General features: G+C 28.7%; 1 protein-coding gene across 4 annotated transcripts in view; it reads right to left on the bottom strand.

Moving 5' to 3' along the window:
• unc-13 overlaps window positions 1-27,496 on the bottom strand; it is a gene marked incomplete at its 5' end in the record, with an annotated part of 80,857 nt that overhangs the window by 14,837 nt on the left and 38,524 nt on the right. For 2 of the 4 annotated variants that reach the window (XM_014429626.3, XM_014429629.3), the window contains 14 exon segments: window positions 170-283; window positions 688-855; window positions 934-1,059; window positions 1,940-2,098; window positions 2,175-2,325; window positions 2,451-2,650; window positions 2,756-2,875; window positions 3,058-3,184; window positions 3,263-3,404; window positions 12,118-12,224; window positions 14,745-14,865; window positions 14,956-15,175; window positions 15,549-15,626; window positions 23,314-23,404. In XM_014429626.3, the coding sequence (XP_014285112.1) occupies window positions 170-283; window positions 688-855; window positions 934-1,059; window positions 1,940-2,098; window positions 2,175-2,325; window positions 2,451-2,650; window positions 2,756-2,875; window positions 3,058-3,184; window positions 3,263-3,404; window positions 12,118-12,224; window positions 14,745-14,865; window positions 14,956-15,175; window positions 15,549-15,626; window positions 23,314-23,404 (1,924 nt within the window). 4 annotated transcript variants of the gene reach the window in all.

Genomic DNA, 27,496 nt, shown 5'->3' with positions numbered 1-27,496 from the left:
ATAATACTGTTATATAACTCTAAAAAATATTTAAGATCATAGAGAACTTATTTGTAAAAGAGCTTGGTCTCTACAGAGCCATGCCCTCCCACAATTCTCTGGTCACGTGCCTTCCTTAACACTACATTAATTGCGTGAATACAATGTTTAATGTATGTACATATGTTACCTTAAAGTGAAGATTCATGTAAGCTGATGATTTGCACAGACGATGCGTTTCATGTTCTTCGAGGGCATATTTCATATCAACAGCAAACTGATTCCACATTGTTGCAGCTGACAACTGTAATGTTTGACAATAAACAGTTATTCAATTAAATATGTTTTTATTCAAATCAGTATTGATCTATTAATAATTAATGACAACAATATTATCATGATACAAGCTATATTATCTAAACATTCTGTATATATTTCATTTATGGCCAAGAATTTTTAGAATTGTGTAGGAGAATTATTTAATTATTCAAGTTTATTTTATGTTACTTTGTATGAGATTGAAGGTGTAACATCAGCCATTGGCAGACAAATGATGATTACTTTCTTCATGTACTTTTTATTCAGTGTAATATTATCTTGTATTGTAAATAAAGTTGTGTCTTTCAAAAGAAAAATTAAATATTCCATATGAATATGATCAAATTTAATATTATAATTTTAAAATTTATATTTAAATGAAATAGAGACCTGTCCTATATTGAGCTCTTGGGGAAATTGGTTAAGTACAGGGACATAACTATTTTTGTCCTCTTCTATCACAGATACAATAAGAGCTATTATTTTGTGCCAAAAGTCAAGGCTGTCTAACCGTGGACCATTATCTTCCGAATCTCTCTTGGCTTCGTTTGGATCGACCTATAAAGATCAAACATTAGTTTAAATAAAAAGGATGAAAACATGATTTTACACCATTGCCTGCTCTTTTTAACTCACCTGAAACTCTCTATTATAAAGCTCATAACAGTTTTCAAACAAAAATTGGTACGTTGACCTAAGGCACGCCTTTACACACTCCTTTACAACAGTGCTTGCTCTCGGTGGGCTAGAGAGTTCTTGAACCTAAATAAATAATTAAATTAATAAAAATCTTTTTATTTTTTATAAATAAGGTTCATCCGTTATTTAAAATATTTTTATAAATAATAATCATTGAAGTAATGAAAGTAACATTTGTTTTAAATGAACAAACTCACTCTTTCACTACTATTGTTACTTTTATTAATTGATTTTTGTTGGCCAAGTATGTAATGATATTCATAAGTTATTTTATTTTTCTATTCGTAGAAGAGTTAACTGATTTTATTTTCATTTTTCTTCCTTTTTTTTTTTAATTTTTATAATTTTATATTATCAATTTTTTTTCCTATTTCATGATTTGAAAATAATGTTATTTCCATGACATTGCTACATTTTATGAACAAATACCTCTTCTATAAGGAGTAAACTATATCACTAACCTCATTTTATAAACTAAAATAACTTTAGTTTTCAATTTTTTTTTTAATACTTTATTTTAACTAAAAAAAATTCATGATCTGCTGCATGAGAAATATAGGTCTAATTTTTTTCCCACAGAAACCATAAGCAAAAATTATTAACTGAATCTATATAACTAGAATTACATGTTATGCTATTCTGATGGGTGGTTAATGTTATGAGCTAAAACTATACACTTGTGTAAAAAATAACTTTTTTGATTTAAATTTAAAAAATCAAATACAAAAAAGTAATAATTGAACTAAGGTGAACCAAAATAACAAACCAGTAAGTGTAATCTTATTACACTTACTGGTTTGTTATTTTGGTATATGGCAAGATAAAAAATTACCTCAGTTCAACAATAAAATATATTTATTCGTTTGGCAAGAGAATAGTAAACTGAAAAAATATTAGCTTTTACATATTTATTTTATTAATTTTGTATAATCTTCTAAATTACCTTCATCCTGAAAAATGTGATACTCGTCAAAAGGTCTACTGTCGATTTGAGGTCCATGAGTTTTTCCTGACTCGACGCGGGGAAGTTGTTCCTATACATTGAAAGATCTATCCTAAGAGAGTTGTGAAGCTGGTCTAAAAGCTTGACGAACTTTTCTTTCTACAAAACATTGATTGAAATAATGTAGAGACGCAATTTTTAAAAAATGATAATGTTTATAGGAAACAATACTCACTCCGAAATTAGATGCAGCAAACCTATCACTTGCTGATACAGCAGATGAGGCTGTCGTATGTGCATAATAAGCATTTATATTGGCCAGGAGTGTGCTCATCACAGCAGGTACTCCCGGGCACAGGTACTTAGTAGAAAGGCAATGGAAGTGTCTAAATAATAATATTAAAACAAAATTAATACTGATTATCTCAGGGGTACCTATTTAACTTTAATAATCTATGTTTTATCAGGCACTTTAAAGCATAAAAAGAAAAATATTAATATGTTTGCTTACGTCATGGCTTGATAGATACTTTCAATCCCATATCTCATAGCAAATTCTTCGACTATCTCTTGACCAGGTGGCTCAAAATAAATTTTCCAGGCATCGTCTCCTTTCACCTGCGGTAGGACTACCATTCCACCATTGTGTTCACATAAGGAATGGAACAAATTTTCATGAAGGCACGTGTATTGGACATGATAAGGCGCCACCTTAGGGTATGAAAGAGTTGTGTATTTTAGTTAGTACTTGACCTCGATGTTGAGTAATTTAAAAAAAAAAGTTAAGAAAAACTGAACTTATGAAGTGCTAATTACCTTTTCTTCTCCTTTTATTTCTACGCTGATATGTAACCTAATAGCACCAGAAACAGCTGATTTGTCTGTCCTCTTCTCCAAGTTATACCACACTTCCATTTCTCCAGACAGTGTTCTTACCTAAAAGTAAAAAATTACTTAAATTAAAAGTATTCTTTTTAAGATACTCTTTATTTCAACCAAAGACAAAAAAATTATTTTGGATTTTTATTCATTGGATGCCAAAAAAGAGGATTAAAGATGGGTGAAAAAAGAATAATATTTAAAAAAAAAATTAAATATTCCAACAACTGTTCATTTACCTCAATTATTGTCTGACCCAAGAAATCATCTGATTCCCGAGTTAATTTTTGTCTCAACTTAGATTTCAGATCATTATCTTCATCCCAAACTCTTACTTTTATTCTGTCAGAAGAATTGTGGCATTCACTGCAAATAGTAGGAAACATTTAATTGCTAATTTTTCTTAAATCATTAAATATAAAGATTCTAATCATTCATTCTTACAAATAGAATTTCTCGTTCCAAACTGGGTTAAGTTCCTGAGGCATGGTACGTGTTCTCTTCTTCACCTTACCGACTTGGACAGTAACATAAGGATCAGAGGTACCGCTCTTGTCCTTGGCAATGAGGCCTTGAGCACATATGACTGTAAAAATTGAATATTAATACATTAGTTAAAAAATATAAATCTCCGTTTGAGTATATGATTCTTCTGCTCCACTATTTGTAAAAATATTAAAGTTCAATAGATTTCAAAAATCACCAAAGTACACGATAAATCTTTTAGTAAGCTAAAAGGGGTGTTCATGCCAAAAAAAATTTATTGATATTTTTTAAAAATCATTTTGTAATAATTATTAAAATTGACATAGGCTTAGGATTTTTTTTTTTTTTTAGAAAAATTAAGTTTCACCATATTTAAAGAATGGGAAATCTCGGTTTCAAAGGGACTGGATTTTTAACTTCCGTGTTTGGGTTTGAATTCATCTCTGGCAGAAAAATTATTTTAGATTATATCAGGCAAGGATCAACTTTGGAATCAGGAGACCTTCCGAAGGTACACTCAGTCACTATAGAATCAGGATTTAGGTGGAAATTGTTATTGTAAATTAGTGAAAAACCTGGCTGATGAGCATAAATGCTTACATAATTAATCCAAAAAGAAAACATCAGTTATCCGACCACTGAGATGTCTCTGGCTGGTTCCAGTTTTGGTTGGTTAATCAGAGGAGTAGATATTTCCAAGAGAAATATTAACAGAAATGTAGAATAACAATGTTATATGATGAATGTAATACTTGTTAATAATGCATAGGTTTTAATTTGCATTTGAAAATCTAAGCAAAGACAAAGTATGTATAATCCACAAATTTATTTTTTTGAAAAAAATGTTATTTTATTTTGTTTTTTAACATTTAAAGAATTTTTAATTGGAAAATCTCATTATTATGTTGTTTTTTTTCCACAAAGACAGTCAATTCAAGGGAAGGTCAGTGCACGTCCAGCAAGCATGGGTTCTACTACAAGTGTTTTTTTTTAAATGGCTGTAGCCGAGGGAGTTGAGGTATCACCTTTAATTCCGTTTTAATTCAAGTTCAATTCCGCCCTGAGGGATTGAATTTTATTCCATGGCAATCCCACATAATGAAAACTTTGTTTAGAATAGGGTGGTAACCAATTCATAACACCCTTTCCTCCCCTGTATATCAGAAATGACCAGAAAGAGGGTAATATAAACAAAAGGTGCTTTTCGATTTCATTTAATTTAATTTTTATCAAATTTAATTTATAAGAACTACATGTAATTAAACGAATACACAGGAATATTTTTTCTCTGAGTTTCAGAAATAGAGGTCATAAAAAAAAGGAATGTTTATACATTTTTATTTATTTTTAAAACAGTGGAGTAGAAGAATTAAATAAATCATTAAATGAATATCTTAAAAATTAAAGATGAAAAAATTATTAGAATGAAGTAAAATTCAGTATTCAATGAATAAGATTGTTTCATGTATACAGTTTGCTGTAAAACCAATTTTTAAAACGTATAAAAAAAACAAAAAAAAAACATAATCTGGTTAAATTAGTCATACTGATACTGTATATCATAGCATCATAACAATAAATTATTGGAGAGTTCATGGCATAGAAGAAAAGATTTATCAAAAGAGAAAGTATTCAACTTTTTTTTTGTTTTCTTATCTTTAAGAATTAACATGTTGACTGCCTGCTATGAGATGACGTGTAGTTTGGGTTTTTGTTTAGGATGCCCACTTAACTGTTAAAATTATGAGGAAACTTGTATTGGGCATCCTAGGCAAGAACTCAAACTACACGTTATCTCATAGTGGGCAGTGAGTGCGTTAATTTATAATAACAATAATCTTGATAAAGATAATTATCCAACTAAAAATAGGTTGGAAAAATTGATAACATTAGAGTCTGCCAAGGTTTTTTTTTTTTTTTAATTAATCTTTAATATCTAAAATTAGTTGCATGAAATCTTTTCTACGTGCCACTGTGACTTACAGTTTCAGTCAATACGCTATATATTTTTTCTAGTTGTTAAGTTTTCACTAATTGGTCTGTGTCTAGACTAAATTACTAATATTATAATTTTTTCCTTAAACATAAAGTGACTTAAATATAAAAAGTGTTTCTGTATAGCTGTAGTTTTAATAAATTTACATCTTGATAGAACTTTTAATCATTCATAAATTAATTCTGATTAATAAGATTTTTTTTTTAATCAATAAAGGTAGTAGTCAAATTACTTTGCACAAACATAGACAAAACAAATATCTTTAAATAAGCTGTGATTAAAAAAACAAAATTTACTTTGAGTAAAAAATTATATTTTCATCTTTAATTTTCAGTGAATTAACTGTAAAAAAAAAAAATTAAAATTAAATAAAAGAGTACCTCATAATTTTCTCTCAATAAGAAAGTATTATTAAAAAAATAAATAATAAATGAGATATTAATTTGAAAACTTTTGCTTGTGTTAAATGAAACAAAATTGGTTTAAAATGTAGGTTGAATGCTATTAACCCATTCAGTAAATTATAGCTGAGGTTTATGAACTCTTATAGGTAAAATATACGCTCATTTTCAATTGGTAGAGCATCTGGGAAAAATATTTTTGGCCTTTTGTCCACCTTGAAAGTTATGTTGATAACGGTCCTTGGCTACAATATCAACAAACCAAGCACTCTCATATTGTACAAGTAGTTTTTCTAGGTTAGTTTCAAAGCATTCACACTGGTGAAGAACCACTTGAGTGCATGCACCACCAAGAGTGCATCTCTTGAGTAGGGGAAGTGATAGCAAGATGATTGTATCAACAACTCTGCTCGAACCTTAATTACAACTGAAAGTTGGAGACTGGCCTGTCTCATGATTATAAGTACCATGGACCTGTTTTTGGGGGTTGAGGGAAAGTTTAAAGCACAAGACTTGTAAAACTAAATACAAACAAAAGTTGAGAGGCGTTACCGAGTTCAATTATTTTCAGAATGAGTAAAAATGAAATAATAATGTAGGATAAGTTACAGAAATTTTTTTTATCTTGTATTAATATTAATTTTCAATTTTTTAGAAACTGGAAGTGATGATGACTCACCTTAAAGCCTTTTTATAAACCAACTGAAGATGTACGATCAACAAAACGGATCTTGATATTTAAAATTAGAAGTCATTTTAAGATTAGTTAATAAAGTGTTTTCATCACCCCTTCTAACTCTTTCATGTAACACAAAAACCAGAATACAATTTTTCAAGTTTAGTTGAAAAGTTTCTCTTCATTTAAGTTAGTATATCACGTTACATTAACTATTTTCACAAAACTAAAGCTTTTATATAAGGAAAAATTAGAAATATGACTGAATTATATATAAATAGATATTTGTTGACTTCTCAGAAAATAATTTATTTTGAGAGTACGGCATACAAACTTGTAAAACTAAGCAGAAGAGCAAACCAATCTGAATCAAGGCCAGGAATTGCCAGAAGACATTGTCCTGAAGAGTTTGTACCTGAACCATTTATACTGGTAATATTTGCAAAGCCTTTTCAAAGTTAATTGGAAAATCTAGCCAACTTTTGGCGAAAACAGAGCCAGATTCTGTTGGTACAATATGAGGAAACAGTTCCGTTCTGTGCTGTCCATTCAGGGCTAGAGCAGTGAAAGGGATGAGTTCAAGGATCTCAAAGGGCTGTCAATCGAGCATTTAAAAAAAATAATCGCTAGATTTTGATCTTGGTCATACTGGAGTAACGATCATTTCCCATTGATTCCCATGGAATGAAAATTAGACCCTCCCATCACGGTTAGAATAGATTGGTTACATCTAGATAATCTCTGCATGTCAGAAATGATCTGGCAAAGGGTGATAAAAAAAAATAATAGAAAAATGAATGGGTTAATTATTCTTCAACTTATTTCAAGTAATTTAAATGAGGTATAAGATTTATTATGTTACAGTAAAATATAAGTTATTGTATCAAAACTTTTATAAGCATTGCTTTAAGCTTTCAAAAAATTAAAATTGCAGTGTTTAAAAAAAATAAAATACGGGTCTCAATAAAGCTGAAGCAGATGCACAAAAAAAAAAAAAAAAAAGCAATACACTAAGACTAATGAAAATAAGCATGCTTACTACCAGTTCTTTCGCAGCACAATCATATGATGGTCAATAGCCCATAAGTCACTTTGGCGTGAATTATATTCACCAACAGGATTACCTTTTTTCAATTATCTTGTCACAGGTTACTTTTTTAAAAATTGTTTTCTCTTTTAAAGGAAATAATAGTGAGTGTGTCGTTTTCTAGTTATATATTTTTATTTTGAAATATCCATAGAAATTGTTATATAAACAAAAATAAAATGAAAAGAAGGAGAAAGTTTTTTTTTATCTAACCGTGAATCCCATTTGTAGTACCATGTTATGATAATAAATGTAGGGGCCAAAATCTCTTTAAAGCCAGGTTCTTAGTATTTTTGTTTTATGGACTCCTTTGAAAATGAAGTTAAGACCATGAAACCTTTGAAAGAATTTCTCAGAATTATATAACTAAATAAATATATTGATAAAAGATGATGAGATCTCAGAAACACTTTAACCACCTCCTACAAATCCTTTGATATACCATTGGTGTAAGACCTCATTGGAAGTTTTTGAACCTATCACACAATTGGAGGAAACAGAAACTTGAAGTAATCTTACCCATAATATTGACAAAACAAAAAGTTATATGCATGTCCACCATATCCCATACAAGTTGCAATGGAATTCTAGAAAACTGATAGTATTTATATCCATAAGTATCAAAGAAATGAAGAGGGAAAAGATGAATCTAAAATAGTTTGACTGGTGCGATGGCCTAAAGAATTGTACAATCTATGCTCAGATTTGAAAGAAAGATACTCAAATGCTCATGATGGAGCACTTTCGAACAACTGGAGAGGAAGAACTACCGTTGAATCATAATTCTGTACATTAAAACACATGTAGGCCTCTTTATTAAACAAAGAAGGTGGTGAGCCACAAAATAAAAATGAGGTTTTATTAAAATTCCTAAATGAACAAATGCAACTATAGATGCTGAGCTAAATATTGCAGCATAAATGATTGTGATATTGCAATTATTGAAAACCTGATGAATATTCTCTATGAAAAACAACAGCATCAACTGAGTCTAGTGCCTCCCTTTGATGATGCACACTAAAACACATTGATAAGGCGACCATTTAAAATAATAACAATACTTACAATAAAATAACTAGAATTTATTAGCTCAACAAATACTGTTATTTAGCGGACAAGAATAAATAAATGACAATAATTTTTTTTTCTTTTGATATTTTATTAAAATCTTTAAAGACATTTTTTTTTAGTATGACAATAATATAATCAAGAAAAATGAATTTGGCTGATTTAAGAGCCCATGGATCCCAGTTCAAGAACTCATTCTTTAAAGAGATAAGGCAAGTGTATTTGTTTTTAAGATCTCTACAATTTATCTTATGCTTGAATACTATACACCTAATAGTTCTAATATAAACTATAAAAAAACAAAAAAACATTTTGTATTTATTTTCCTAATTGTACATATATAATAAAAAAAATTAATGATGCCAAACTTCTAGCAGCTATATAAAGGGACAAGATACTGCAGAATGGATTGCCTGGATTGGATACCTAGCAGTTAAACTTATCTCTTGGTTAATTTAATTCTTCAACCTCTGGGGAAGTTAAAAATACCATAGGGGTCATATTTAACCATGACTTACTGTTTCAGTAGCTATTTTGTTCGAGAAACTCAAGTAACTAAACTAATTAAATTTTAGAAAATTCTGAGAAGAAATAATTACATATAAAAAACAGTCCAACAGAAAATGAAGTAACAGTAACTATTCTCTAAAAAAAATAGGAGCAAAGATGTATGAATCATTTTAAAGGGTGCAGAAGAAAGAAGTTGCATTTTATTTTCTAATTTCTAAGTGTTTAAAGAACTAATTGTAAAGCCATCTAAATTTTTGTTATTCGTATCAGTTTTCTATTGTTATGTCTCTTTTAAGAAGTTACATCTACTTTTTTGTTTTGTTTTTGTTTATTTAATCTACTCTGCCTACATTTATAATATAGCCACTCTCTTCGATCTCGATAATGTTAGCGAGTTTCTGTAACTGTGTGATTGTACAATCAATAAATAGATGATTTGGTTTTAAATTCATGCTTGAATAAATGTTGTTTAAGGTCAGCTTTTATAGTGCTTGCATAATCTGGATAAATTTAAAAGCTGGGCAAATATTTTTTTTCAGAACACAGTGAAATCAAAATGTGTATTATAGGAGATTCAAAGCTCCAGCTTAGACAGATTCATGAAATTACTTTAAATAAAGCTAATAGCTTTTACTTCAACAGCATTTTTATTGCAAATAAACGAATATAATGACATTAAGTATAAATAATATTAACTACACAATTTTAAGCATTAGAATGAAATTAAATTCCTTTAACAGATTTCTATTTTAATCAACTTTAAATTGAAATAAGCAAATAAAATTATTCCAAATAAAAAAAAAACAAACAAATTTTTCAATTGGTTTCCAGGTTGAAAAATTTTATTAGATAGCAAGATAGGTAAAAAGATATACCACTGCGATTACTACCACTTGGAAAGGCATTGTAGAAATTTGTTATGTAAATGTGTTGTGAAATGTCTTGGAACAGATAGCGCACAAAAAGGGGTATAGTGTATACCCAAGTACAAAATTACTTTAATTTTATTACAGAAAAAATTTAATGACATTATGGATTCATATTTTACAAATATCAGGAGAGGTGGTTACCACTGTGAGAATTTATTCGTGTTTGAAAAAAGAGATTTTTCTCGAAGAAAATTAGATTTTAAAAATTAAAAGTGAATGAGACATTGATATAATTTCATATGATTGCTTGATGAAAATCAAAAATAACACGGCGATAGCTAGCAGCTAGCTCATCTCTAATACGAGGTTATTAACCAAGGCTACTAGCAGTTACAGTTAACACTTTCCAGCTTTAACTTTAATGTGTGTAGTTCAAAGTTGGAAAGAAAGGATCATTCAATGAGCGATAACATGTTTGGACAACACTCGAAGATTCTGAAAAAGGTTCCGTGAAGAGAGATCAGGGTGAAACAAGACTAACTTAACTTTGGCAAATAAAAATAATAAATATGAAAATTATTTTATTTGTTTATTAATCTATTTTTTCTTCATTGATAATATTTTTAATACCTATCATTTGGATAAATTATTACTATGCCTGTATTATAAATTATCTTCATATAGTATTATTTGTAATCTTTTTAATTTTCTTGTTATACTGTTTCTGTTTTTTGATCTTGTTTATGGTTGTTAGCTCATTTTGTTTTTTAGCCCTGAAGAAAGCCTTAAATTTAGGCCAAAACAAAATATCTACTGACTGCACCCCTATACCTTCTTTTACACATGTTGTAATAATAATTTATTTTTTAGTTTGAAACCAGTATATTCAGAAACTGTTAAAGGAATGTGCTAAGATGTGATTTAGAGTGGTTAATATTATTAGTGAAGGCCAACTTGATGTTATGAAGCGTGCTACTGTTTAACTTAATCTGTAATACTTTATTTTAATATATCTTTTTAAAAATTAAAGTTAATGGCTATTATGTAGGTGAGCGCTAGTATTGTACAATGACACAGCTGTTAGAGGTGGTTTTTGGTGTGCAGGCAAGGAAGGCCTGACCTGTAATGGCTATCTTGCAAGACCATTTGGAGGTCCCCTCAAGCACAATGTCCTCGGCTTGGGCAAGCGAGTCTATGTGCGTGTCCGGATCCATCGTGAACGTTGTTCTGTTGCAAACAAAAACACAAACACACCAAGAACAAACTACCATCAAACAACCAAACATACAAACCACTGATGGGTGATTTATGGTACGGGATAGGGGAAATGAAAAAGATTTTGAGGTTTTGGTTTCCATTAATAGAGCTAGGAATACACTTTACGATGCTTCAACTGGGTATCATGTTTAAATGTAAACAGGTTTTGAGAACCTCATGCAAGAAGAAATTTAAAATCATCGTAATGTGTAGGAACAAATTGGTGAATGTTGTCTCATTGATGCTAATAGTAACTAATAGTTAAGAATGAATTATGGAAATAACTAGTGTACCAGGTTCAAAAGTTTTTTACTTTAACTTTAAAATATAAGCCAAACAAGATCGATTTCAAATCAAAAGATATCCAGAATTTTAGTGTTCAAATTTGGACACAATATATTTGTTATGGAATTAGTAACAATTATTTGGAAAAATAAGTATCAAACTTATGTTTCTGTGAATCATTGTCATAGATATAAATTGTTTCAAAGAGACAGACAACAACCTGATATAATCTTGAACGTAGAATGTCCATAAAATCTCAAAAAAATACTTTCATCATAATTTAATTATGAAGGGTAAATATGTAGCTCGATACAGACAACATCCACTGAGTGCACAGGGAAGAAAAACAATCAAGAAAATGATAAAAAGGAAAAATACACAGGCAATATATTAACATATGAGATAGTAAGCGAAAATAATTTCTTCATTCTCGACGGCTCCACTTGCCTCTTTTCTTGATTTCAGAATTTCTTTTATATGTACATAAATAAAAATGGGAATTAAATAGATTAAATTCATGACAAATAAGCAGTCACCTGAAGAAATTATTTACAAATATAAGAAAACAGGCTGAGGGGAAAATAATAAAATGAAGAATGGAATTCAAACACATTTGGTTATTTTTTCTGTTGTGTCGTTTGGCAGTCGGGAGTTGTGAACAAACCTGTTATTGCTATTTTAGCCGACCACTTGCTTGTTCCCGCTAAAACAGACTGCTTCACTGCCTTCATGTGTCCTATATGGCTCTTCTGATCTGGGCCGAACACGGTCCTGCCAAAAGACAACACTACCAACTCCACCACTGCTCTAATCCTCATCATTTCACAGTATTATAAATCATTATTATTTTAATTTAATCATTTATTTCTTCTACTAGAGCATATTAATTATTTTTCAGAATTTTTCATAATGAAAACAAAAAAAATACAAATAATGAACCATGATTCTGATTCAACTTCAGCCTTTTTCTCTATATGGCAAGAGTAAACAACATTACTATTATGCCTGAAATTATGTAACTATAAAAATAAATAAAAATTTAGATCAAATTATTATAATTAATATTTTTACTTACTTATACTTGTGACCCTAATTTCAAAACCTTCTAACTGATTTTTTTATTTTATATCTGAGTGAATTTTCAGGTTCGATGAATTTATTATCAGCTGGTAGTTTTAAGAACCCAAAATCTGCTTTGAAAATCATTAGTCATGTTTTTGTTCTTATGCAGATTATAAATGCATTAAACTCCAATACTTCCTTGAAACTTAAAGTGCAGTTAAAAGGTTTCGGAACTAAAGTTCTGATATACTAAACTTTTTTTTTACAGATCAAAACTTAAATTACAAACATATTTTCTTGGGAAAGCCAACTCAAGGAAATGATTCTTAAATTAAGTTCTAAAAAAAATTTTAATTTTTTAAAAATATTGATTCATACAAAATATCTCACTTGGCATTTTGTTGTACAAAACTACAACGATTAGCTCATATTTAACATTTGAAGGTTAAATAAATGAGATTTATTTTAGAAATGTTTATTTGAAAATTGTTATAATCACATTAATGTAGAAATCAGTGTGTTAGTTAATATGTTTCAAATCCATCTTTTTATTTGTCAATCTGTCTAATCATCATCATAATAATTTTATCCCCTTTACCACTTGCGTAGTGTGGGGTTACGATTTGTAGAATATGGACCTGGACCAGATGTCTGGTTCTTGGGCCATCTCCCCCCTCCTACTCCACTCCATATCCCGCCTCCTGAACGCCTCCTTAACACTCTCCTCCCAGGAAATGCGCATTTTTCCTCTTGACCTTCTTCCTTCCTTGCGAGTCTCGTATGTCTTTCTGGCAGTTCTTTTCTGGTCCATCTCAAGGAGGTGTCCAAACCACCTTAGTTTGTGCTCCTTTAGGATGCTCTCAGCTGGTTTAACTCCGAGGCTAGTCCGTATAGTGCTCCATCTCGTCGTGTCCTTCCTTCCACCTTACGAAGATAAAACATCTCTGTCTAATCATGTTTAGGATATCTGTCAGTTGTTGCCAACTATCACTTCAGTCTCCCTGTTCAGAACTCCAGATAATGTCTTCAGCCACTAAGTACTGACATCTCAGCCTTTTTTGTCTCATAAACAAGTTCCATGAAGACAAACATTTTATCTAAGCTTTTCCAGGGATTTCATCTTGTTATATTGTCAGAGAATTGATATTGCGATGACTTATTTTATTATTATTAATGACTTATTTTATTTATTTCATCTATAAAAAGATGCCTAATTTAACAAACAAACTACGGATCTCATAAGTGTTCCTTTGTTTCTTATCTCCTTTACAAGGCAACAGTGATAAACAAAAAAACATTTATTTGACTAAAGCTCCAAACCTCCAATTCTTAAAAAACATTGTTCTTCCAAACGTCAAGCTTGTTTGTCCACACAAACTTGATGTCTCTATGTCCATTTGGAGTAAAATTTGGGAATATATGAAACTAATTCCTTCTTTCAATGATAGCATCAAGAAGAGCACCGGACATATACTTTTTAAAGATTTGCTAATGAAGTATATCAGGCATTGATTGAGAAAAAGTTTCAAACAGTAAGTTTTTATTGGTATATGCTTTATAAGAGAAGAAAGAGTATAATTTTTAGACAAGGATGTAAATTATAAGGGTATTAAGTTTTTTCTACATTTTATTAGTGACATAATAAGGATTGTAGATTTAAATTTATAAAATTGTGTGCAAGTTTCCATGGTCAGTTTAACAATATGTAGATCTGATTTGAGCAATCTATAAATGTTTCTATGGAAAGTTAAGAGTTTAGAATCAATGGGCAGTGTTTCTGATTTCAATGTTGAATGATAATCGCATATGATTTACCAAATTTACTTTTAAACAAAAAATGAAAATTATAAGTTGATTTATAATTACTATGAAATTAATTTGTCAGTTATACTAATATTTTAAATGGATTATTTATGTTCTATAATTTTATATTTATATTCCAAATGTTTATTGATGGTTATTTAATTTAATTTGCTAAATCTTTTTATCTTGTAATTGATGCGTACTCAGTATTTATATTAGGACTTTTGTCCTGATATTGTAATAAATTAACAAAATATGAGTCGCTGAATATCTCATTGATTTATGAAACTGCTTAAAAATGATAATAATGAATCATTTCCTTAAGTTGTTCTTAACTCCATATTTTTGCATGGTTTTTGATGAGAAGCTATTTTCTTCTTAGATGAAAAGACCATTTCAGGAATATAAATGCATGTATAATCTTACCTGATCAGTTCAAAAATTTCTGGTTTCTCCCTTTCTCTTTGTTTCATTCTTTCCTTCATTGCGGTTATAATACTGTTGGCTTTATCTTCTGCACCATGCTTTGAGCTTTTTTCTGCTGCTCCTGTATAATGATAAAATTATAAATAAATAAAATGTAGCAATTTTAAAGAAGAAAAAATAATTATTTACAGACATAGTGTACAACACTTACTCTGCAAACAGTCAGCATTGAGTAAATCTTTGCACTTCTCGTGACATTTAACCCCACATTCCGTACACCTCACACCTTGACGCGCGATGCCCCACAAGAGACCCTCACACTCATAACAGTAAGTGGGCGAGGTGGCAGTCCACAACATGAAATTGTGAGGGGTTGTTGAGGATATGGGATAGATCAGCGCTTGAAGTGTTTTCTTGTAAACATGCATTTTCTGAAAAAAAAAAAAATATGCATATACAGTTTTGTAAATTGTATCAAAGAAATTATCATAATAAATAACATTTAAGGATAATTAAAAGCTCAATCAGAAATTTGATAATTTTAAATAGATTTATTTAAATTATAGCTTGTAATGATACTTTTATTTCCTTGTATATAATATGAGTATATATATATATATATATATATATACACACACACACACACATAAACATTAGATACTAAATATGCTGTACAATAAATTTAAAAAAATATTTGATTTAATTTTTTTTTTTCAGTATAATGATAATAATTGTATCATGTTAACTTTCTCTACTTTTAATCTTTAATTATTATTAAAAAATTCAAATAAAGCAGATACATACCAGCTCTTCATCATTGAGGGTAGCCCTTGGTACTGCTGAAGTCAAACCTGCAGCATTCCTCTTGGTCGCTGCCATCGTCTGTAAAAATTAACTAAATAAGTATCATTTCATATAATTGAATGGATAGTGTTTCCTTGAATTGCCTTTTCAAGACCTTGAAAAAAACAAAGAAACATTGAGCCACAACAAACATATATTGCTTATGTAACAAATCTGAAAAGCATAAGCGACAATGAATACACACTGTGCGTTGAATTCAATTTCAGCATGAATCAGTTGATTAGCATTCAATAGATGTGACAACCATGCGTCTTTTAGCTACGTGGTCTTGTTATGCTGATGGGTGTTATACAGGCATCAACTCTTTGCATCAGTTAATTTAACAAGGTAAGAATTCATTTTTAAATCAATTCAAATTAGATTCTTAATCAATACAAGACAAGAAAAATCAACAATTATTGAACTAAAACATGTTAAAACGGTTCCGGCAAGAAAGTTTTATCAAGATGAAATAAGAGAATATCAGAATAAAATTAAATGAAAAATAATTATTACCAAAGAAAATTTTATGAAACAACAAGCATTCTGTGTCAAATCTAAACACCACTGATCTTAATTTAAGTTTAAATTAGAAATATGTTTCAGAACTGAAATGAACACCAGAAGCCAGTGAAACTAGCTCTAATTAAAAAAGCAAATATCCTAAGCAGATATCCGAAGCATATATTTAAATCAAACCAAATTTTGAACAGGAGGGTTTTCGGATTTGACAAATAATCCCCAATATTTCACATTAATCTATGAAACTAATAAATTTTGTTCTTTCAATATAAAACATATATGATAGCAAAAAGATATTGAAATAATAATATTTAATTTTATTTCAATACATTATTTAGTTCATTCGAGTGATATAATAAAAAGATTAAGTACGATGACCAATCATATATTCATTGAAGCTTAATAGTGAGCTACATAATGTTTTAAGTGCACTTGGGAATGAACTTGTAACAAATGTGTGTGATATAAGACTGTAATATCAAACTGGTGAGAGTTCAGGCTGTTTTTTAATTAATTTTTTTGTGTGATTAAGCTTTTAGTGCACTTACAATGAAGAAAACATATATATATATATATATATCCAAATAAAATTTTAAAAAATAATAATAGAAAAACATTAGTTATAATTAAATTTAATATTCATGCCATTGAATATTTAATAATAAAATAAAGTATTTTTACTTACATGATGAATAAAAGAGCTATAAATAATAAATAAATAGCATGGCTTAAGGAACCCAAAGGTTCAAAGCTATATCACCAAAGAGTGATCCCTAATATAAGGACTGTAAAATTTATTATTGTTATTATATCTAAGTTATATTACCATGCATAAAAATAAATTTAAAATGTATATTAATGTTCTATCAAAAGCAAATGGTTTTGTTTTAGTTAATGTTATTTGCGTTTTTACCAAGCTAATCATTACTTTTACTGGTCAAACCAAATTAAATAATATATAAAAACACTATTAGGAGACAGATAAAAGAAAAACTAACTTACTGTGATACTGAACAAGATCTTTCCTTGTACTAATTGTTCAATAGGGAAGGGGGAAGAAAGTTTGTGATTTGAGAAACCTCAAATATATTATCATATTGCTTTTTTTATTCACTAATGAAGTGATTCAAATGATTCAGTTTACTCAGCTATCACTCAAATTTATTGAATCAAAAATCAGCTCTCTGAATCAGTTCGTGAGCAGGTTCAGCCCTGAACTGATAATATATGTTTTGGAATCAGCTGTGAGGGGGACTTAATAATATTTGGATTGTTTAAATTAGAAATGAATCAAAATTCGAATGAAGATATAAAATACTAGTACCTATTATTTATGAATCCTGACATAAATTAAAAAAAAAAAAGGAATATGATATTGAGGAAACATTTAAAGTTATCGTTACTATGTAAGTTGAAATGAAAATGGCTTCAGTGAAGTTTAGACAGTTTTTTATTTCTTCTTCTTCCACTGTAATCTACTGAGAGTGCCATTTATTAAATGCTCTGAGAGCATATGACCTTGTAAAATCATACTGACTGCTAATATTATTTATATTCGTGAGGCATTTTCAGAGATGTAATGCAAAATAAAAAAATGTGTGGACATGTTTTAACGCTTATAACATAAAATTAAACCTATTGTTGCTATTAGAGCGGCTCCAAGAAAATTATTTACTAAAAACAAAAGTTACCACCAATTCAAGTTAAAGTTACTTATAGCCACTGTCATTCTTAGAAAATTATAGTTAATCTCTTTAAAAAAATTAAATTTTTGTATTTGACATTCTCAGAGTGAAAGGGCCTCAGGTGAGGTTCCTCTGCCTCTCCTAAAGAAAGGAAGGTCCTCAGGTGAAGTCCATGCCCCTTGACTTCCCTATTGGTTCTATCACATCATCTGGGGTGGGGATTGTTTGTTTCTACTTGAGATCACAACAACTGACTTCAGTAAACTTATTGCCTTCAATTGATGAATTTCCTTCTTAAATCAACCAACTTCTCCTTTTCTCATTAATTTTTGAATATTTTTACATAAAATATGGAATTAGGGATTATTATTATGAAATAATAAGTATCATTAACTTTAATTATTTTTGAAAGATATTCAAGGAAAGTTGTATCTTTGAGAAAGATTTCAATCTGAATTATCTATAATTATTCCAAGGTTGCATTGTATTTATTTATTCATGTGTAATTATCAGTTCTAATTGTCTAATTATCAATTATGATTTCACTGTCATATTTTTATTTTATAATGATTATAATAATCATAGCGGGTGGAATTTTCTCAGGGACAAAAGTACTACAGGTGAAAACTTGGTAAAAATCACTTCTGGTTAGTTAATTTTTTTTTATCCAACAAATCATCAAAAAAGGCAAAATGTAATAATTAAACATAAAAATATGAAATATTAAGAAAAAATATATAGGAGATATATTAGAAAATCATGTCCACACTGAAAGTGTTAAGGTAGTATTAGGAGCTTCCATCACTTTTCATTACTATCTGAATCAAAGTATTTTTAAGGCTTGTGAAACAGGAATTGTGTTATTCTCAGTAAATTATGGACTGATCCAACTTTTATTAAACTCAAATTCATGGATAAAAGGAATACTTTAACTTAAAGAAATTGACTTGGTTTGACCGAATAGTATTTTATGTAATCTTGATTATTTTCTAGGAATTTTTTTATTCTTTATATTTTAAGATGGAGAGGTGAACAGAAACTTCCTTTAAAATATTATCTTATACTATTTATTTAATTTTACAATATTTCAGGGTGTTTTCCCCATCTTCTGGTAATATATTCCTTATGGTCAATTTTATCAATTTTCTTTCTGAATTTTTTTCTTTAAAATTACGTGATTAAAATAAATATGTAGTAAGACTTTTTAATCATGTATTAGTAAAGACAAAATTTCAGGAAGAAAATAGATAAAATTGATCATAAGTAATAATAAATAATACCCGATGAGAAAAACGCCCCAAAACGTTGTAAAATTAAATAGAGAGTATTAAATAATGTTCTGAAGTTTATTTTTACCCCACTATCTTAATATTTTATTTAAATATTTTGGAAAAACAATAATTTAAATTTTTACGATCTATGGATAACTTATTATAAGGTTTCTAATCTACATTCAACTGATTCAACAAAGTAATTTATAAAACTAATGTCTTTCTAATTACTAAGAGTATTAATGTTTCATTAACATACAAACTAGTTATGTAACAACTATATTCTTAACAAGCCTTTATTCCTATAGATCTTATACTATTTGTTTACTTAAGCACCCAATTACTTATACTATTTTGATTATATGGTGAGTAAAACATATTGCAATGATAATTTTGAAATGATTCAGGATACCCATCTAGTTGAATCATTTGAAATACTTTTCAATATGTCAACTATTCACTTGAAATAGTTTTCAAAGAGGATTAGTAAAATATGAGATAAAAAAATAAATCAAGGATACAACTAGATTTGGAGAAATTAATAGAAATTCTGCATCAATATAACCTGATGAAGCAAGTAAAAAAAATATTTTTTTGTTACAAGAAAAAAAAAATTAATTCAAGTCGAGTATAAGTAGTTGAATAAATATTATATTATACCAAAAAATATTATGACTTAGGTCTTTTTGAAATTATTCTAGGAGAATAACTATTATAATTTAAAATAGTAATGGTTTTTTAAAAATACTGTAATAAGTCTTAAACCATCCCGTGCCAGACCCAATATTTTGTTTTTGTCATGATTGTCTGCATTTATCTAAGAATTATACTTTATTGTGTTCGTTATTCTAAGATCATAATTTACAAGGTTAAAATTAAAATGCAGAATTTATTCTTATGAATAGTGAATTGAATTATATAGTTATTATTTTATTTTTACAATGCCAAGAGAAAACACAGGTTTGGCAATGAATGGATTTGCTTAACAAAAACATAAAACATGATAGAAGAAAATATTTCATATTATGTCAAATAGTTCACTACTTAGGGTATAACTAACTATTACATTCAAGTACTAGATAACAAGGGCAAGTAAGGTTCTTTCCTGCAAACACATGCGGTTAATTCATAGCCGTGCAAAGATGCAAGTTGCAAAAGAATTAATAAGGATTCAAAATACCTTGAGCACCTGGGTGGAGCATGGCACAATCAATGAATTGTATTAGTATTTATAATCACCAATAAATCTACACATATTTGCAACTAATGCTCTTTATTTGCTTTTACAATATCGTATAGGCGCCATTTATAGATATGTAAATATAAACAAAAATATTTGTCCAGTAATTTAATTTAGATTTTAGAAAATATTAAACGATGATTTTGGGTATATATTCTAAATTGAAAATAAACACGGTAAAACTTTTTTTGATTGATAATTTTTTGATGTTTAAGTGGAAAATGGATGGAATTTAAGACAAGACTGATAGTAAACATTCTTCTGGAGAGTAGAGAGAGGTCAAAAATAGTAATCATGACAATTATAAGTATTGATTGCTACCAGAGCAAAAATTAATTACAATTGCATAATGTAATTATTAATAGCAATTATTTTGACTCAACAATTTATTGTGACTACAATTACAGTGATCAATAATAATTACATGTAATTTTAATCTTATTTCTGCTATTATTAGTTGTTTTAATTGCAACTATTTTTTGCTCAACACTGCTAATAGCAGATTTAATTTGATTTTTAAAATTTCTAACATTATCACTTAATAATATTCTTTACTGATATGAATTAGGAAGACGTTTTAAAATTTGAAACTAATCTACTGAAAAATTTTGAACAGCTATGATTTTTTTAATACCAGACAAATCTGATGATTTTTTATTTTAAAATATTTAGGACTTAGATAAAGCTCATAATACAATTGACTTCTTGATAGATTTTTAATGTAAAAAGTCATTTTATTTCATAAGCATGGGTAATTAAGTGCTAAAAAAAAATTCACTTTAAATTAACATTGAAATATTTAGGCGCATTTTTATGAGAAATGACGGTTTTATAGCACCATTAGTTGCCAATATGATTGAACAGAGGGATCAATTGTGAAAAAAATAAAATAAATAAAAATACATAAACCCAAAACAAAAGAATAAGGTTTTCGATCTCAGGCATGTCACAACACTGATATTGTAAATAACATGGAGTTGTTGAGAATGACATGGGCTTCGAGGGGGGCCTCGTATGTTCCACATGCAGTCGACAAATCTGGTTCTGTCAAAAATTATAATGAAAAAAAAAAGTGGAAACAAACCAAACCATACAACTGCGGGCATATGTGGGTGGGTTCAGTTCAGGGCCACTATACATGAATTCCGCGCTCTGCTACGACACTGAATTATCTAAGAAACTGTTATCGAACCACAGAATTTCGTGGAGGCGGTTTCGGTAATCTTAATGATAAAACTAATAAAAATGATATAATTTAAAAAAATAATATCAATTTTAATATTTTTTTTTTGTAAATATAATTCCAGGATCTTAGTACAACATCCAATGCCATATTACACCGATCAACACGAATTTTAAATCTAGATTCTAGAAGTCCGATTTTGGTCACATCAATACCACTAATAAAAGAAAAGATTATTTTATACATAAAGTTAGCTTTTGCTAGTTGGAATTCAAGGTTTAAATTTTAACTAAATTAATTCGAAACTACGCGTATGAGATAATAGCTTATCATATTCATCTTTAAAGTCGATAAAATTTGCTACAAATTGAAACCGAACTCTCTGCAACCATTACATTAAATTCAACATTCTCCAAAAAAGTCAACAAATTTCATGACCGACTCTTATTTCGGAAAATATCCTCAAAACTATTCCCTCAATCAGAACAATCGTGCAGAACAAATTTCAAGAAAATCCAATAAACTATCATCTCGGCTCTCTTAAATAAAAACATTGAAAAGTAGAATTTTAGAGAAAAAAGCTTGAAAAATACTGTTCAAGTTATAAATATTAATTTTTTTTATAAAAATGTTTATATTTGTTATAAAATTGTTTATAAAATACAAATCGGGTAAAAATACGAATAATTCACTAACTTCATATATATTAAATTACAATTTAATACAAACTAAATAAATACCGATCGAGCAAGTTTTGAATAAGAACATCATTTATTCATGTTCTAAACAGCCGGGTTGCAATTTATAGGTATTAAAATTTAATAATTTCAACTTGAACAGTTTTTCAATGTATTTCTCTCAAATTACACGAATGTTTTTGTATTATCTGCCATTTTTAAGTTAGCTATTGATACTAAAAATTAAATGAAAGCTAATTAAATTTATATGTTCTCGTTAAACGAATATTTTTGACTATATTTCACATAATAAAAATCTAACTAAAAGTGTTGACGTTTTGTGGAAACTGGTATATTTTCGATGAGATTTTAGATAGAATGATCATTTCCTCATTTCGGTCTCAAATTGTGGAAAATTTCACCGACTTTAAAAAAGAATGAGACAAGTTATTCTGTTAAATAGTTTCCAAATAAGTGAACTTTATATGCAAAAAATGAAGGTTTTAGTCATTTTCGATAAGCATAGGAACAATTTAATTATTAAAATGTAATGAAAAAATTTTTTTTTTGACCTGTGCTATTAACGCATTCTAAGAAGCCCTGGTTTATACAATTTATACTTTAAGCAAAATGGACATTTTCATGGCATTGATATCTTTAAATAAGAAACGTCCAAAAAAAAAAAAAAGTCGAATTCATGTAACAAATAATAAATGAAAAAGAAAAACACGTACGATATCGTGGGAATGTTTCAGTTTCTTCTCTAGCCTCATTTTTAAATATTACACTTTTTTTTTTTTTGTTGACAGAATGAACTCACGATTGACAACTTGAAATTTCAAATTATAAAAAAAAAAAATAAAAATATTTATTAACACATGGACGAATATACGAATATCTGTATACATCATGTGTGTCTTTGGGATAATGTTATGAAGAGGTGGATTGAAAAGAATGAAAAGATGAATAGATTCGGAAGGATTCGATTGAAGAGGATGATGTAAAGGTAGATAGAAATAGAAAGAAAGATTAAAGAGAGTGTGAGAGAGAGATAGACGAGAGAGAGAGAGAGAGAGAGAGAGAGGAATTACGACAAATGGGGTAACACACATGGCAGAGGGAATGTTGTCAGTGGAGTCTTCACTTACGAGCTCCGAGACGAGCGGTATCGACTTCCTCCTGGGTCGAATGTCAGGCATGCTATCGATGTTGCTGTAGAAAGGGTTGTCTCCAGGGTGCCTAGAACAAAATATATAGCTATCCGTTAATAATTATTAATACATATTAAACTAATTAAAAATAGATACATACATCGTAAGAAATATTTGAAAAAATAAAATATTGGTACACATTGCATTGGTAAAAACATGGATTCCTTATAGTACAAGAGCCCAAGAGGAGAAAAAAGGCAGCTATATCACCCTGATTTTTTATTACTTTAATGAAAACTATGTATAATTACTAATCAAAACTGATGAGTCTGCCAAGTAAAGGTAGGGCGAATAAAAGATGGTGGCTATTTCAAAACCTTAAAAAACATTATTTTTTCATTCGGAGCTCTATATATCAAAAACTACCAACAACACTAGAAAATGTAAAAGAACATTATTTAAAGAAGAGTAAATTTGTTGAAATATTAGCCCTAAAAGAGCTATTTATGTCCAATAGTTGTCGAGATATAACCTTTTAAAAAGCAACATTTCATAAAAATGTACTGAAATATCAGTAGTTAGATAATTTATTTTGAGAAATCTATATCTCAGGAACTATGTGACGTACAGATGTCTATTGGCAATCATATTAAAGCTAGTTTAATGCACTATAAAGTAGTTTATGACAGTTATTTTCGTAGGAGTGGTAGTTTTCATGATATTTGCTAAAATAAATTGATTTATAGCTTTTCGGACAATAAGTTTGATTAATGAAAAACTTTATTTCAGAAACCATTGGACGAACAGATGTCTGCCAGAACTCAAATTAAATCTAGTTCAATTTACTATAAAATAGTTTATAACTTTTTTCTTTGTAAGATTAGTAGTTTTTATATTTGACAAAATGTTAAATTCTAGTTGTTCGTATAAAATGTTAGATTTTTGAAAACATACATCTCTAGACCCATATAGACGCACATATGTCTGCCAAAACTCAAAATAAAGGAAATTTAACTTTCTATAAAGTAGTTTATGACATTTATCTTCGTAGGAGTAATAGTTTTTATGATATTCACATATGAATATAAATTTGGCAAATGAAAATTTGTCCGAACTATAAATCAATTTATTTTGGTATATTTCATGAAAACTACTACTCCTACGTCATAAACTACTTTATAGCTCATTACACTAGCTTTAATTTCATTACTAATAGACATCTGTACGTCACATAGTTCCTGAGATATAGATTTCTCAAAATAAATTAACGAACTATTGATATTTCAGTACATTTTTATGAAATGTTGCTTTTAAAAAGCTATATCTCGAGAACTATTAAACGTAAATAGCTCTATTAGGGCTTATACTTTAGCAAATTTACTCTAGTTTAAATGATGCTTAGATTTTCTATTGTTGTTGGTAGTTGTTAAGATATGGAGCTCAGAATGAAATTATTACTTTTAACCTTTTGAAATAGCCGCCGTTTTTTATTCCCCCAACCTATACTTGGTGAGACTATTCCTAATTTTGACTAGTAATTATACATAGTTTTCATCAAAGTAATAAAAAATTAGGGTGAAATAACAGCATTTTTTCTCCTCTAGGGCTCTTGTACTATAAGGAATACAGCTTCATCTCGAAGACCGAAGCTCAGACTAATGCTAGACATTCCGCTAAGAACTTTGTATTTTTTTTTGTATTATTAATTGTTTAATTTATTTTCCCTATCAAAGTGTAGTAAAAGATTTTTTAGGAGAGAAACCAAGTTGATATTCGTTTTTAGCACGTCAAGAAACCCTTAAATATGAATTTTCGAAAAAAAATTGGAAGGCAAAATTTGTTTAGCACAAAAGTTTCGCCTTAATTTCTTTCAGAAAATCAACAAAGTTGAAATAACTTCAACACAATTCAACCAAACAAGAGAGTGGGTTAGAGCTCTATAGATTGCACCAAAGGGCACAAATTGGATCTAATTAAACAAATTAGAACTAGAGATATAACTTAAAACTTTTCTTTATTTGAAACTGATAATCTCTTATAAGAATATTAAATCTAAATAATGTTAATGTAGATTAAAAGAGGAGATACTCAGCTTTCTAGCAGTTGTATAAACGTAGGAATTGGATAAGGATAAGGAGTAATGAACGATTATAGAAAGAAAAAAAAATCGCCAAATAAATGGATTTCTCTGAAAAACGGTATCGTGGACAAATATCCCAACCATTCCCTTTTATAAACATATATAGATTAAAGATTACTATATTAAAGATAACTAATAAAATATACGAAGGAAGTTTGGTTGGAAAACTATTCATTTAGACTGAAGAGAGCTCCACATAAAACAAAAAAAGATATTCTAATATTATCACACAATAAAGCTCATGCATTGTGAAGCATTTAAACCGAAGAGAATATTAAGTCTTTATGTAGGCACATTAAATCTATCCAGCAGTGAGAGTATTATAATAAAACTCTTTCAAAGTTTATAGCTATGTTGGTTCGCTCTTACATTTCGTTTTGATGTGGAATAAAATCCATCTATAGTAAAAGAAAACGAAATGTATCCGAGGTTCATAATAAAGGATGGGAGTAGTAAATAAAGTGTCCTATTACTTGATTTGTTTCCTTCACTTTATTACAGTCTATATTAAAATATTTTATGTTAGTGCGGTAAAGTAAATGAAATATATTAGATAATAGAACACATGATTTTCTGCTTTCACACCCCACATGAATCTCGGATAAGGGAATTTAAGCTTAGCAATAAACAAATTATGTTTAACATCAAACCAAGTTGTATATATTAAATTGAAATTAACAAATGTTTATACGATCAATAAATAATAACAATAATATATAAATTATATCAATATCAAATACCGATACCTGATTCTGGCATATAACCTGTTCGAGAAATAAAATATTTCGATATATACTTAATATATATATTATATAATTCTATGTTTTATTCTTGACCTATTCAACGTCTTATAAGTAATTCGTTTTTTTATTACCACTTGAAGAGAGAGAGAGAAATACTTTATTCATCTATGCTGCCCAAATACATCAGGTTGCTATATCACACAGTATACTTATCAATCCGTAATCGGACATATATAAATTACATATAATTACATGGTATAATAAAATAATAAAAAACAGTTTTTTTTCCCCAAAGTTTCCTTTTATAATCAATTTCAGTTTATACGCCAAATACAAATATTTCAATTCAATCCTTTTTTTTTTTTTTTTTAATAATTAAAACCATCTGTTTGATGTTTACTAAAAATATTTGGACAAACATTAAATGAATGATTTCTGATTTTTTGACTAGGAAGTACTTAGATAATGTTTTTAATTAATTTGCGATACATACAGTCTACAATAAAAAAATTGTCTTTTCATAAATTTTTTTTTTACTATTGCAGTCTTAATAAACACAGAAAAAAATCAGTCTTAGGCTTATATCATTATCATTTCTTTATTTAAAACGGAGATTTCAGGGAAGTAAGTCTTGAGATGGTTTGGAGTGAAATACTGTCTCTAGATCCTGGGTCTTTTTACTTTCACTTGCAGTTTTGAAGTATAGCAACCGCGAAAAATTTCGAACTCAAGTTTTAAGCAGAAGTAAGCGTTTTAGAGTTACGTGAGTCCAAATAAAAAAAATCTGATAAAATGATTGAGTGAGGTCAGGCTAAACACGAAAAGTGAAACTACGTTTTCAACGAAGGTATACATGTACCTGGGATGTGATAGGAACTTTTCCCTCGGACAAAGATCTAACTTTTTTGATTAAAATAGTTATATCAATGTGAAATTAAATGTTATTTAATATCGTCCTGGCCTTATCCTCATAGAAATAATAGAACAGTGCTTAAATCTTGAATTTTCAAAATGACTTCCTCTAAAGTACACTTAATTTTGTTTGTAAATTAATTAAATTGTAAAATTAATCATCTTTCATTGCTACCAGTGGGAATAATAAAATATATATAAATTTAAACTAGGAAGGAATTTGATAATTAAAGGTGAAATATTTTTCCAGGTTGACAAAAAATGTTAGGAAATGAGAAAAGTATTTTACGTCACGGAGAGTGAAGGTTTAGTTCTATAAAATCTTCCAAGTAAATTCAACATTTTTTTTTCTCTTTTATATTAATATATATTAAATCTGTACCAC

This window comes from Halyomorpha halys, unplaced genomic scaffold (assembly GCF_000696795.3).
Source record: "Halyomorpha halys isolate HHAL.00 unplaced genomic scaffold, Hhal_1.1 Scaffold813.1, whole genome shotgun sequence".
NCBI lineage: Eukaryota > Metazoa > Arthropoda > Insecta > Hemiptera > Pentatomidae > Halyomorpha > Halyomorpha halys.
Note: the sequence above shows the minus strand (reverse complement) of the source record. Positions and strands in the feature narration are given on the sequence as shown.